We start from the raw sequence: 15,267 nt of genomic DNA, 5'->3' as shown, positions 1-15,267 counted from the left end.
GAGTGCGTTCCTGAAAATGCATTCACACCTCTAAAAACAAAGGAAGTAACCCACAAAAATCTGGTGCTATGAAAGAGGAGTGTGCAAATTGGCCTCCCAGGCAATGCTGCAACTCAAGTGGTTGCCAACAGATGGTCTATAGCTTTGGTCTATAGCAGGCTAGTGCTATATTTTGAAATCATTTGATCTTTTTAACATTTCAAGGAACCAATTTTAAGTTGCTTTTCCTCCAATTCCATGGTACCTCAGATGATACTATTTCTCCATTCCTTTAAAATGGCAACCAAAGGACTGGCAGGAGGCCAATCATATGAAGATGCTTTTGCTACCAATACTGCTGTGAATTAGGGTTAGTGGCCAAAAAAAGAAAGGGTGGCCAAAGAAAGGATTCTTCTTCCCTTAATTATACCAATAGATGGTGACTCACTGCTTGACTGCAGCTTTAGGCACTCAAGCTCAGGCAAAGACTTTTGGGTTAAGTATTCAAGTAGTGTTTTTCAGGATAAAAACAACCCAGGTCAAAATTTGCAAGCTTGTATGCTTTAAACTATCTGCCTAAATCCATAGCTAAAACACCATTCAACCCTTAAGAGCTTATATCAATAAGAGAAAGTTTTTGAAACCCTTTAATATATTAAAATCTTCCTAATAACCTTTGAATTTTAAAGGTGCACACAACTCAAAATACATATATATTATTGGACTCTAATGAGGTCTCTTCTATGCCCTGTCTGGGTGGAGAGGATCCTACAACAAAAGCAATAAAGCGACAAGAGACAAAGGCTTTACTGTGGTGGCCAGTTCATCCATCTTTTCCTGATGTGCCCCAAGCTACTCATGCTCACAGGTAAAAGCTGTTGGGCCTAATCTTCAGACAGCGTACGTTAGCCAAGCTCTATTGACTTCAGTGTAGTTATGCTGATTTACATCAGCCACTGATCTGGCACAATACCTCTGAAAGCAGAATTTGTTGCCAATTTTATTTCCTGTTAGATCATATGCATTTTGGATGACGCCAGGCTTAATTTTTGATGATTCTGAAAAGGCCAAACACTTAACATCTCGGATTCGTGCCTCAGAGAGAAAACAAAGGAGGAGGAGACGGTGGCAATGGGAAGTCAGAGTTCATGGGGCAAGTATCCAAGAGGTTGCTAATTCTTCTACATTTTTAATCTACCTATTTAAGCTAAAATAAAGTTATGCATAAATTATTTTTTTTCCATTCCTGCTCCCAGCTTCCACAACCAGAAATCAGGCCTTTTTAATTAAAAAAAAAAAAAAAGCTTCAAATCCATCATTCTTTGGCCGTTTGACTCCTACAGGATTTTTAGAGTGACCAATCTTTGCCCCAGTGGATTACCTTTGTGTATACTACTTCTCTCCCTCCCCAGCATATTTTTCTCTTGCAATTTGACCACTCTTTCATGTCTTGGGGTTTAGAGGTGGAAAGTACTTAGATTGACTTAGGGGCCTTCTGTCTTTGCACATGAGCCAGGATTTATTTATTTTTAATTCTCCTAGATACTTACCCATTTATGTGGTTTTTATTATTTAAAGAATAAATAAGAATAGCAGCATTGTCTGAAGCCTCATCCACACTAGGTAAAATCGGCTTGTGTTTACAATGAGTTAGCAATGTAAAATCCTAGCATAGACACAACAAGCTGTAGTTTTACCTCAATGTACCCAGCTGAGGCTTACTTGAGTTTAGGATTCATCTTGATAGAGCTGGTCAACGTAAGGCTACAACTTGCCTAGTCTATACTAGGCTTTTTACAACAATATATTAATAACTTGTTATGTAAACAGTTTTTTTTCCCTGAGCATAGACAATGTCTGCGATACAACAGTAAATTCCACATATGTGGAACTTCCACTATTATTTATAAATGTATATATTATGGCAGCACCTAAAGGGCCCCAATCAGGATCAAGGCCTCCTTGCCCTGGGTGCTGTACAAACCATAGGAAAAAGACAGTCCCTGACCTGAACAGCTTACATTCAGAAGGCAAGAGCAAATAGAGGGTGAATGATGTGATATAACATACAAGTAAATGTTACAATGATGGAGGCAATTTTTTGTTGCTACTGGATTTACAATCTGCATTTTTTAAATTCAAGGCAAAGATAAGGCTGAGAGGAAAATGATTTAAGTCAGGAAGTATTTCATCTTGAATAGAGAGTTTTTCTTTAAGAGGTAAATGTTAATTTTAGACTAAAGGCATTTATGCTGTTAAGCATGAATGCCCCCTTATAAAACTGAAAGGGGACACAGATACAATAGTATCTGAATACTTCTTTCTTCTTCCACAATATAAAAAGGGTTTCTTTAAATGAAAAATTCCTCAGCTATGTTGAAGCCATCTAGGAGGGAAAATTACTGGAGTCATTGTCGGAAGAGATTAGATTTATAGTATAAGCAACTAGGTCACTGTTACAGAAAAAGCAGTCTCCCAGCGGTTACTTGTCTAGACAGCTAGAAAAGCTCTTCATCTGCTAAACCCCAATGTAAAAAAGTTACCTCTGTCAGATTCACATCTTAAACAAGGAATATTTAAAAGACTGATGAGGCATATTCCTAGCAAACTGGGCAATACTTCAATCAGAACTGAGTAATCAAAAGTAAGAAGATGCCCTTTACAAGAGGATACTGTCAACACTTAACTGGTGAGTTCAAGGAAGGTCAAAACAGATTTTTCGAGTTCTAATAGAAATCAAAACACAAACTACCCAAGGACAGGACAAAGAGGATCATTCAGAAGTCTTCTGTTTTCACTTCTTCTTTCCTTGCATCAAAAAGCCACATAACATACATACTCCTTCCTTTTAATTACTTTTCTTGGTAATTAAGGAAGTAGAAACAGTTTTCCTGGCCAAAACCAGTGATCAAGTAGCAGGGCATATGATGCCACACAGGGGATAACAATTTATTAAAAGCTTGGCCTCCTATTTCTCAAACCAAAAAGAGGATGGGAGCACTGTGGAGATAGCATGTATAGCTCCTGCAGAAAGAGCCCCTTATGTCAGTTTCCAGCAAATCTACTAGCCAACATTCACAGCAAATTTAATAGGCTCCAAGAACAGGAGCCAAAACCCCCTGAACCAGAGAAAAGTTTATTGTAACTTGTGGCCAGACAAAAAAAAGAGGAGGAGGAAGTGATACCCAAAGAGTACCCCAGTAATTTAATTTGGAGAGCCCTCATTTTTCAAGATGTGCCTCATAACTTGTGTTTCTTCGTCAGCAGTGGAAGAGCCTGTCTCCGTGTTTAAGTCACTTAACAGTTTTAATAACTGTATATTTATATAGCTGCCTGCCACGGAAAGCAATTTTTCTAAACTGTCTAGCTCAGGGGTGGACAAACTACAGCCCGCGGGCCAGATCTGGCCCCTTGGGGCTTTGGACCCGGCCTGCAGGATTGCCAACCCTGTGGCGCTGCACCACTCTGGGAAGCGGCCACACCACGTCCCTGCAGCCCCTAGGGATGGGGGGGGGGGGAGAGAGAGCTCCACACGCTGCTTTTGCCTGTGGGTACCTCCCCCAAAGCTCCCACTGGCCAGGAACGGTAACGCTCCAGATTAGCGGCGCCGGGCCAGAGCCTGAACCCCTCCTGCACCCAACTTCCTGCCCTGAGCCCCCAGCCGCATCCCACACCCCAACTCCCTGCCCTGAGTCCCCTCCTGCACTGCACACCCCTCCTGCATTCTAACCCCCTTCCCTGATCCCTCTCATACACCCCACACCCCTCCTCTGCCCCAACACCTTGCCCTGAGCCCCTTCCTGCACACTGTACCCCCCTCCCACCCCAACCCCCTGCCCTGCAAGCCATTTCCCCACCCAGATCTGGCCCTTGGGCCAAAAAGTTTGCCCACCCCGGTCTAGCTCCTAAATCTCTGCAAAATAAAGTGGACTCATTTTGCACAGCCTCATCTTAAAGGTGAGAAGAGTTGAACAGCAATTTTCTCACAGGATAAAATGTGATTCATTTGAAATAACTGCAATTGGCCACTACTGGTGGCACAGTAGCGGTTTTGGATCAAATATATCCCTTTCTAAATGTGTTTCTAATTCATACTGCACCAAAGCATCTTTTTCTGCCTTACACCATTTTCAGTCAGATTAATAGATTCCAAGGCCACAAGGGGCCATTGTGATCATCCTGTGTGAACTTAGGCCATAACACAGGCCATGGAATGTCTCAAATTCCTAGAACAGATCTTTTGGGGCGGGGGTGGGTGGGATTTCTTGATTTTAAAATGGTCAGTGATGGAGAATCCACCATAACTAATTGGTTAAAAATTTACACCTTGTTTAAAATTATTTGTTAGGCAATGCAATTTGAAACATGCAGATAGCTTTTATATTTACAACCAGTAAATACTGGTTTTGTACAAAGGTAAGCAAATGCTTGTGTTGAAAAATGAATACAAAATTCCATTAGTAAACACAAATGTTCCCAGAAGAATATCGGATATTAGTTCAATTTTTCCCCCAAAACCAAATTTCGCTTGTTTCTCCTTACAAAAGGGAATACTCCCTAGATACCAGGTTTATTTTTATATGGCTTATAAAAACACAATTGTACAAACAGCATTTAGACATCACAAGGATAGGGTAACACATAAAACCACACACACAGGTAATTGTTTTATTTCTTGTTTCTGCATCTCTCTTCTGGGAAAGTGCATTGGTCTGTTACCTAGTCTTTAAAGGGTCTCTCTCCAGAGTACAACCAATACAGCTAATGACTGGATTTTACAAATAAAACTCCGTATGTTTTATGGCCCTGAGTCTGCAAAACACAGTGGAAAAGTCCCATTGAGCTCAAACGGACAATTAAACGTGCATAAGTGTTTTCAGGATGAGAGCCTATATCAAGATCCTAACGGACATGCAGACTCCAAGGTTCTCTCTTTCTTAGAAAAGAGCACGTATACATAGTTCTCTTCCAGTGAGCTGTACAACACCACTTGGAAAATAAATGTAAGAATTCAAAGTAACAAAGCAAACCAAGAACTTGATTTCATTTGTCTTTCTTTCTGTACTTCGTGATGATTAAAATGAAGTTGTACAATCAGTGAATTATACAATAAAAAATACTTTCTTAGAAGGTCACTTTTAAAATTGAATTTGTGTTTTCTTTTCTTTTTTTTTTTGGCCTATTTATGATGTATGAAGGCCTGGAAGCTTTTTTGGGTGCATGTGGTTGTTTTTGTTTGTTTGTTTTAAAACCATAATAATAAAAGAATGTGTTTTAAAGGTTAGAAATATGAGGAATACCAAGTCTGATCTTCCCTGATTTTGCTGGAGAACCTTTTCAGGCTCTTGGAGCATGAGTATGGTTAATTCTCAGGACTTAAAAATTCAACTCCCACCTTTTCATTTAACAGTCATCATGTCTCCAAAATGTTCATGAGGCATTGGAATTACATAAACCCCCAAAACGCATTAAACTGTCTATTTAAAATCCCTTCTCCTCTCAGTTGCTCAGCCTTCAGTCTCCAGACCCGCAGGATGTCACATTCTCCAGTCACCAGACAGCCTTGCATATATAGCTTATATTTCCAGTGAAGAGATTAATGGAAAGAAAGGCAAATGGTAAACACTTCAGGGCAGGGACTATGTTTACCACAATGCGGCCTTGGCCTCTAGGTGCTATGGTAATAAAAAAAAGGAAAAGCAAACAAACAAAGGATATCGAATGATCACAAAAGCTGCATCTCTCATACCTGAGCCAAACCACACTTCAGCCAGGTGGCAGTCACTCTCACCAGGCTCTTTACACAGCTCCACGACATCTCTGCAAGTGGTTTCCGGTGTAATTGGCACCTCTGTGAAGTGTTGTTCATTGTTACTGAGGTACACAGTAAGAAACATCTGGAAGAGAAAGATAATGGCACACAGTAGAATACACAAGGTAGGTTGCATGCCACACCCATGTCCTTATTATTAAGCTCATCACTCTCAGCCTAAAGCACTTGGCACCATTCATTAGTGATCACTGAACATACACAGTCCTAATCAAGATCACAAAAATTCACAGAAAAGAACTGAGCAAAATGAGATGCTAGGGAAGTCACTTCCAGTTTAAGTAACCAGTTTAACTGGCTACATGTCTCAAACAATCTGTACTATATATTGCATCTGCATCCCTTTCTGAGATATTGGAGTTCTGAAAAAAAAAAAAAAAATATGGAGATGCCTGTTCTTTCAGGCCAAGAGTTGAAAGAGCAGATGTGAAGTGTCAAAATTCTCTCTGCATCACTCTAAGGTACCTACACACTGCACAATGATTTGATGTAGAAGCAGAAACAGTCCTCTACAGTTCAGAAGTGTTCTTAACCAGAAACAACTTCTCATGAAGGAGAACAAAGGTAGTTAAAGTCTGGAGAAAGAACCACTGTCATTTCTTATCCAGTAGAAGCTAATATTTTGAATTTATGTAGCTAGCACTTGTCACTTGAGGATCTCCTACAGATAGCACAACTCAACTTATTATGCCCTTAAACATGCCCTGTATGAATACAAAGTTCCCTGCAAATGCAGTCAAATGAAATGTGCTTCAAATCTCATCTGGCTTCCTCTCTTAGCAACTCACTGTTCTTTGATTAGGATTATTCAACACAAGTTAAACAGCTACCTGCTCTTCTTTGCTGTTATTTCTCTACCCTCTGCAATAGGAAGCTCAGATCTTTTTTTAAAAAAATTAAAAAAAAAACAAAAAAACTATAGCCTAATTTTCAGCAAAGATGACTTCAGTGGGAGCTGTGGATGATCAGCATCTCTGAAAACAAGGCAGTTTGTTGGATACTACTATTTTAGAATTATAAATTTAAGAAGCTGACTCAAAAATTAAATAGGTTTATTTCATTCCTGGAGTTCCTCTGAATTTTAATTTCAGCACTAGCTGAAAGACAACTTCCAAAATCATAAATCTGTCAAATGTCTTCACAACAGCAATTACTCTGCTAAACCGATTGAACATTTTAACTGTACGTCTCCTAGCAAAATATGTTCCAAGTCAACAAAAAGACTGGATCTTGGAAGCCAGCCATGTTTATTCTCACTCCCTACCCCCAAAGCTATGTTAAAGTCATATGGGGTAAAAGTGGACAGGTGAAGATTCTTTATGAACCATAGTTTAAGGATTCAAAATATGCTGGGCCTGAACGATGACTCAAGCAAGGTACAATGGAAATGTTTGTTTCCCTCTAACTTTAAAAAGGGAGCCATTACAGCATGTACTTATTCAGTTGTTTTCTGTAGATACAGAAGGTCAAACTCATGCCTGGCGTCACTGTACTCACTAGAGACAAATTTGGCTCACCATATTGAGGACTTAATCTTTTGAGGAAAGGATGAACATAGTTTAAGGTGTGCATTTGTCTGAGAAAAATCTTGTTTACTTTGTCAAGGATCTTTCAAATGCCTGGGTTCCTTCCCCTCAAAACAAGTTGCAGCAGCCATCTTACTTACATGTAAAACTGTCAAATTTAAGATATTCTACTACTTTAAGGGATTTCAAAACTACAGTATACAACATTTCTGGTTACACAGTCACCTGGAGTGGGTATGTTGAATTGCCAGCTCCTAGGCTGTATCTGCACTGGAGTACTAAACCACTGGTAACTAAACTGATGGGACTGCACCCAAGTATTGACAGCCCAGTAGGTCTACAGTTCCTGGTACTGCTCCCTGAAGCAGTGGCATCTGAGAAATTTCAAAAGGCCTTCCGCAAGCAGTAAGAGAGTTAAAAGGAACTGAGGAAAAAGAGCTCACAACTCCCAGAATTCCTAAGGGAACTCCCATAAATCCCCTGGCACCATTTCTTAGTCACTGCATCACAGTGACAGCAAGGGAAAAGATAAATGGGATGAGGAACAGAATGGGAGTGAAGAGACAAGAAAGATAAAAGGGAGTGGGGAGAGTGTGTGAAATGCACAGGTGGTAACAACAAATGTGTGGTACTGAAGGAATGGGGGGGGGGAAGGAAGGAAAATGGGGGCAAGAGATTCAACTCTTCGGTTTTAAGATGAAATTCAGGAAGTCATTTATTTCCCACACACAGAAAGAGAGAAGGAAGTTGTAAGCCATGAAGGCCCTTCTCCTTCCCTCTCCCACCCTTGGCTGGAAGCAGATAGTAAGTTCGTGCTATGTGCCAGCAGTGTATGCAGCCACACAGCCTAGGACTCTTAGTTTAAACACTGAGCACTATTGGGGGCACGTTTCCATGTAGACTAGAGGTGTGTTACAGGCATGCTACAGTGGTTAGCGTTCCATATGTATCTAATGTGGAAAAGGCCATCATGACTTTGTGCAGTTTATGGGAAACTGCCAATAATGTGTCAATGGTAGTTTGGTTCTATTTAAAGCTTTCAAATTGAAGCTTTGACGTTCAACTTTAAATTTACAACAATGCTCCACGACAGAACTCGAAAACACACATTTTATGCACACTATTTTAAGGAGAGAGTTTGAAGGTGGGGAAGTGACATTCCACCAGGCAGAGCTACCATGTAATCACAGAGACAGAACCAGAAACCAGAAAAACAGTTTTGTTTTCCTTAAGCTCAGCCAGCTGTGCAGCTGCAGTGAAAACCTGGAGTTTTACAGGAATGTACAATAGACCACCTTTTGTAGCATTAGCAATGACTGCCCCAACCACTTCACACTTAAAATGACTGCACACAAAACTATCTCCCAGGTCCTGTGTATCTGCAAAATGTGCTGCATCTAGGGACATTTGTTTTCAGTGATTCACTTTCAGCTGGGAATGTTTTTAATTAAAACGAGCATAATCATGGGTATTATATGGAACCTCAGACAGCCAACCTAATACAAGATTATTCACTCCTCAAATGAGGATAAATAAGTCCCACTGCTAATCTTGAGGTTTACATACACAGAGACAACTGTTCAGAAAGGGTCACAAGTTGCCCATTTATACCCTGAAAATCCCAGATAAACTACTTTACCAGGGTGTTCAACCTCCCTTAGCGATGACTATGTCAGAATATTTGTATTCATTGACAAATTGAAAGTGTATTTCCAGAGCGACATCAAGTAATTAACTGAAGTGTTTGGATCAACCCCCAGGATGTAGTAGGGGGCATGGCCTACCCAACTACCTGCTGCTCTGATGTGAGCCACCCCTTCCCTGCTATTCAGCAACTCCCACACAGGCCATCTACTGCATTACTGAGGAGGGAAGAGAAAGCAGCACTGGCTGCTCCATTGCCTGGTAGGCTGTATAAACTCCAGGAAGAGCCAAGTAAGAGCTTGCCTGGCTCTGCCTGAGCCTAAAGGGAGTATCTAGCAAAGATGGCTGCCTTCCCTATCACTGCAACCTACGACAACACAGAACAGGGGAAGGGAGAAGCTAAGAACCAGAAATCTTTTATAGCTCCCTGATTGACTGCTTTGGCATGGGTGGGTTATAGTAGCCTGGTGGCTGCTCTAACTTACACAAGCTGGCAAGGCTCCCCAAGAGACCACACACCAGCAGGGGATAGCTGACACGTAGCGTGCACCAGTCACTCTCCCAACCCAATTGTTGACATGCTGCTCCACATCCCAGCATGGCCCCTAGGCAGAGGCTTTGGGGAGAGAGGCATGGGAGTGGAGTAAATTGGCACCATACCACTGGGGAATTGCCAGCAAAGGATGTTTGGTGCTCTGCACAACATAATTGGCATAAATGGACCATAAGAGCCCAGAGAGACTGACCCAAAGTACTGGCTGTAGCCCTTGACCTTCTTGAAATATGTTTGGCCCCAAAACTCAAGAAATTGGACACCACCTCTCCAAATGGGCATGAGTTACTACGACAAAAGAAAAGTGACTTGTAACAGGTAAACCAAACCATTCAGTCTGAAGAAGTGGAGGAAAAGAGTCAGCATTTGAGGATCTATTACAGACAATACCCAATGAGGCTGAAAGCTCTGACAATTGCAAGTAGCTCTGTGCCAAGTTTAATCTTGTTTTACAGAAGTGTTAAACTTACCAAAACTCCAACTGAAGTCAATGGGAGCTCCAGGTGCTGGGCCTCACTGAACATCAGGCTCTGAAATTCTCTGTTTTGCTAATATCCTCCATTGGGATAGAGATAGGTTACTTCTGGATGTGTCTTGCAGTTCAATTTCTAGTTTGGACACCTAAAGACCGTCTCCTCCCACATATATATCCATTTATGTATGGGGGAATGCATTCTGGTCACTAGTGGGGACAGGATCAACCATGCTCAACACGTGGTGGCAGTATTAAAAAGGACTGATCGTGGACACTTTGCCTTGTCTACAGCAGTGTCTAAGATGTGTAGAATTATGACCGGTCAGGTGCCAAAAAATCATCTTATTTTCTAGCATAGACAGGACCTACGTGGACTTGAGTGTACAGAGTGTTATTTGCCATTTATTTTGTTCTACTCCTTGGACAATCATGACTGAATATTTTGTTTTGTGATTTATGAAGGGGTTTTAAGTGTAAAAGCACTGGATCCCAGCAGTGTAGCTCGTGGCATATTCACCAGATGCCAGAGATGGATGGTAGATCTAGCAATGCAGGTTCCTGCATGGTTTACCGTACATTTCAGCTGGCAGTATTGTCCAGCCTAGAAAATAAACTTTGCAATTATGGCTCCTCCAGCAAAGGAGAGACTTTCATCTGATGCATCAAGGACACTGAAGGGATGACTAACATGTGCACGTTCACTTCAGCCAGAGACCATTTTTTGAGCAGGCATATGAATCTTTAGAAATGCAAGTGAAATGCACAACCTGCAAGTGTTGAGATGGCAAAGCAAAGCACATATTTATAAAGAAGAACTTTTCACATCTCTATAAAAGAACAGACCAGATTCAGAGGCAAATCTAAGGGAATCCAAATTGGTGCAAGTTGCACCTTCTAGTCCCCTCATCATGAGTTACAGCATTTGATTCCAATTCATGTAATTGACACAGCATCTTCTCTGTATATAACCCACTACATTTGAATCATAACACCTATCGAAGAGGCCAAAAAGGGAGGTGGTGTGGCAGGACAAGCAATTAGAAAGAGGATGTCAGAAGGTGTACATTAAAGCAGGCTACACCCTACTTTAAAATTTCACCCTCTTCTGTTTCATCAGCATGCAAGTTACACCCACATAAACTTCCTGAGATTCACCTCCAATTTTTTTTTTTTTAATTCAGTGACAGTATCATTTCAGACAAGCTTTTATGTGTAGTTTAATATAGCATATATACTGTTTCCCAGCTCTAACATTTGTGGATAACTATTTCTTAAAAAAAGTTGCTGAGCTCTGCTTAAATGCAGATCTATATGCCCACAAAGGGTTTTAACTGCAGCTCTAAGATCGAGGAGTACTTGTGGCACCTGAGACACTAACAAATGTATTTGGGCACAAGCTTTCGTGGCCTAAAACCCAAGAAAGCTTAGGCCCAAATACATTTGTTAGTCTAAGGTGCCACAAGTACTCCTCGTTCTTTTTGCTGATACAGACTAACTTGGCTACCACTCAAACTACAGCTCTGTCACTTTAAAAAACAGAATCAGTTTTCCTAACTGGTATTAAGCCAAAGTTCAAGTAGCTAAGAAGATATCTGCATTATGCAGTTTATTGGCCATTCAACTGAGCAGATATGGTGGTATGCGGAGAACAGCTGTGTTTTCCGATATTACTATAGTGATTAAAGTGTACTGGAGAAACTAAGGGAAAAAGAAATACACTTGTCTTCTTAACTTGGCTAGAGATGGACCATTGGTCTGACCCAGTATGGCCGTTCTGAAGTTCTTAACTTTGGCAGGGTCCCTTTTTAAGGGCCTGGGTTTTCCTTTTTCTACGCTCTAAAAAGATGGTGGCAAAAATCTTCAAATTTGTAAAGTAGTTCCATTACATAATTTTGCATCAACATAATATTTTAAATTAAGTCTTCAGTTATATCAAATATTTTAAATCCCTAAGTGCATGTGCTGACTGGAAAACTCAATTATGCAGTTTCTCTGACAGCATGGATTAGGTAATTCCTGAAATTAACCTAAGTAAAAAGGACAGTCTGTACTTTCAGATAGGTTCTAGTCAAAGCTCTTATGTAGAAACTTTGTCAGCCTTTAATTAGCAGCAATACTTTAAGACAAAACTATATACACACAAAACCTGTATATCTCACATAACACACTATATTCAAATATGGAGTTCATTAAGGGCCTTAAATTCCCTGCATAAATAATGTTTGTAGCATTGTTGTAGATGTGATAGTTCCAGAATATGAAAGAGAAAAGGTGAGCAAGGGAATATCTGTTGTTGGACCCACCTGTGTTGGTGAAAGAGACCAGTTTTTGACATAGAAATAGGTTACTTCTGGATGTGTCTTTCAGTTCAATTTCTTGTGTTTGGACACCTAAAGACAGTCTCCTCCCGCAGATATCCATTCAAGAGTGGGGGAAACGTGTTTTGGTCCCTGGTGGGGACAGGAACAACCATGCTCAACACCTAGTAGCTTTTGAGCTTGTCTCTTTTCACCAACACAAGTCAATTCAAGAAAAGATATCATCTCACCCACCTGGTCTCTCTACAAAAATAATGAAATTCAGGGTTAACATTTAACCTAGCCCTGTTCTGCCCAGGTATAATGCATCACAAATGGTATAAGAGGCAATAACGCTCTCCACTTACATAGCACCTATCATCCAAGCACTTTACAAACAATAAGCCTCAACACAAACAGGCAAGCAAGTAGTCTGCTCATTTTACAGATGGGAAAACTGAGGCACACAACTAATTGGCAGAGATACAAGAACCCAGTAGACTCATGAGAACACTACCCCTCTATAAAAAAGCATGAACTATTTTAATATTGTGAATCAGTCTAAGCAAGTGATGTCATTTCAGCATTCAACTCTGAGGTTTCTCTCTCTGTGAGTTTAAGACAAACATAACTTTAATATTCTTAAACCACAAAAAGCTAGTTTTAATTCCCTAGATATTTATAGCAGCACTAGGAAATGGTGTTGGAGAGACATTTCATGGTATACAGTTTAATGTCCCATCAAAATGAGATTGATAAATGAAATTCTTCAGATTAATAGCGATGTGTAATAGAATCACATACTCAGCACTGTTTGTATCGTATCTAAATTAGACAGCAAGCTCTTCAAGGCAGGGACCTCCTCTTCCCCCAGTGGATTCCATGTACAGTGAGAATGTAGAAGAACATTTTAGCTGTATACTAGAAAGCCATCATTTCAGAGGTGCAGTAGCTGCTTTTAAAAACAGTGTGGGAGGTGGAAGAATTACAAGAGCCAGATTCATATCTGGAATTAAATAAATGGTAACAGAGTTATTTTCAGTTAGAGTACAAAAAACAAAAACAGTAATAGCTAATGTTTTAGGGTGAATAAGAACACTTAGCTATTAAATTGAAAAAGCAATTTGTATGAGAGAAATATACAGATGTAACTACTTCCAGGCAGAGACCTTGCATCCAAAGTTTCAGCCCGGAGTGAGTTTTTACAGGTAAGTAAAAACTCCTTTATAAACAAGTCCTGGATCTTACCTAGCCCTGGAAAACACAAACGCTGATGCTTCATCTTCACAAGCCATCCATGAAGAAATCAGCTATTAAAATGTCTCACATTTCTGCTGACTTGACTGCAACTTTCTAAGCAAAAAGCAGCTTGTACAATGGCAAGTTTTTTATATTCTGGTCAACAGAATTCCACATTGGTACGTAGTTCTAGCTCTCAATTTAACAGGAGAGAGGCAGCAACTAAAGTTGATACACCAAGTTTGTATCAGTAACAAAAGGATTCTTTTCATATCAAGTTCTTCAGAACGTCTATCTGGTCTTCACTAGCCAGCCAGTTCAGACTCTGTATTTAGAGATTAAGGTAAACAAGAGGGTACATAATAGCCTTCCTAGAAGAAAAACACATGATCCTAGCTCCTTTCATATTCAGCAGTTCACTTTAATAAGGTAAGACTCAAAGTGTACAGATAAGTTTAATATTTACCTACAGCCACACCTGATACACAAAGTATGATCCTTCCTTCTCAGCCACTGCGCACACAGCTCAGTTTATATTGCAGTGGCACTTAGCCATAACTATGAGAAAGGAAGTTATGATGCAAAGTAGGAGTGGTACAGTAGGAAATACTGTAATTGTTAAGATTATTCTTGTTCTAAATAAAGGACAGCCCTTCTTCCTTTTAATTGTACTGCAGGAGAATAGAACTCGACCTTTAATCCCAAAGACACAGTAGTCTCTACTCTCTAAATTAGGTTAAATTCTCATTGAAGAGATATATGTTCCATTTTCAGAGGAGATAAAACAACTTGTTTTCTATAAATATAGGGAAACAGTTAAGAGGAAGCTTTTTTAAGGGTCGAGAACAGTGAAAACAGTCTGATTTTGGAACACCACAACACAGAAAATACACGATGAACACACTGATTTTTGCTATTTTAAGTTTTTTCTTCCCCCACATCAGCAACACTGAGAAGTAGCTGGAGACTGTGCGACCAAAACCCATGGACTTAATTTCCCTAGAAAAATACAGTTATAATTGGAACACAACGCGCCCCTCCTACTTCACAGATGACAATTTCTGTATTCCAGCAGATCTCGTTTGAAATCTCAAGTGCGTCTGTACATCTAAACAGAAGTGATCCATAATTATAGCTTAGATACTACCTTCATCACAAGGTCTCTTTTTCTGCATCATCTAATTTGGCCATATTAATTTTCTGAAGTTTGTCAATCTAGAATTGTTTAAATCTGTTAAACACATTAGTTTCCTAGTCTGATGTTCTTTACTTATGCTACTACCAGGAAGGACAAGAGGGAGGAATCCATTAAAGGGCCATTTACCAAAGCTGTAGTCAAAACTTTGAACTACCCTACTTGGATCAAATATGAGCACTGGGATGCATGTGACCAACAGAAAAAGGCATTCCTCCTTTTATTGTCAGCTCTCGAACTGAGCAGTTTACAAAGAATCTTGAGCTCAGAAGCCCTCGGTTATTAAAAATGTATTCTATTAGTTTATGTACAACAGAACATGCAGGCCAGACTATCCATAAGCAGGACATTAGGAATAGAGCAGTTAAAATAAAACTTCAAACATGAGCACTTTGCCTTGGTACTCAGTGAAAGTATTTAGCCAAAAGTTATATCTACATAACTGTGGTACTTCAGTTTTGTATCTGAATTTACAACCAAGCATGCCTTGGATCAAGGGTATCTTTTAAGGGTGATTATATTTTCAGAC

At 40.0% G+C, this 15,267-nt stretch overlaps 1 protein-coding gene across 4 annotated transcripts in view; it reads right to left on the bottom strand.

Moving 5' to 3' along the window:
* TP53BP2 (tumor protein p53 binding protein 2) overlaps positions 1–15,267 on the bottom strand; it is a 72,973-nt gene that overhangs the window by 44,515 nt on the left and 13,191 nt on the right. For 3 of the 4 annotated variants that reach the window (XM_073338762.2, XM_073338763.2, XM_073338766.2), the window contains one exon: positions 5,729–5,876. In XM_073338762.2, the coding sequence (XP_073194863.2) occupies positions 5,729–5,876 (148 nt within the window). Of the gene's footprint in view, positions 1–5,728; positions 5,877–13,108; positions 13,285–15,267 lie in introns of those variants that run through there. The other variant, XM_073338765.2, reaches the window with a different exon arrangement.

Source organism: Lepidochelys kempii, chromosome 3 (genome assembly GCF_965140285.1).
Source record: "Lepidochelys kempii isolate rLepKem1 chromosome 3, rLepKem1.hap1, whole genome shotgun sequence".
Lineage (NCBI taxonomy): Eukaryota > Metazoa > Chordata > Testudines > Cheloniidae > Lepidochelys > Lepidochelys kempii.
This window is presented reverse-complemented; position numbering and strand designations above follow the sequence as displayed.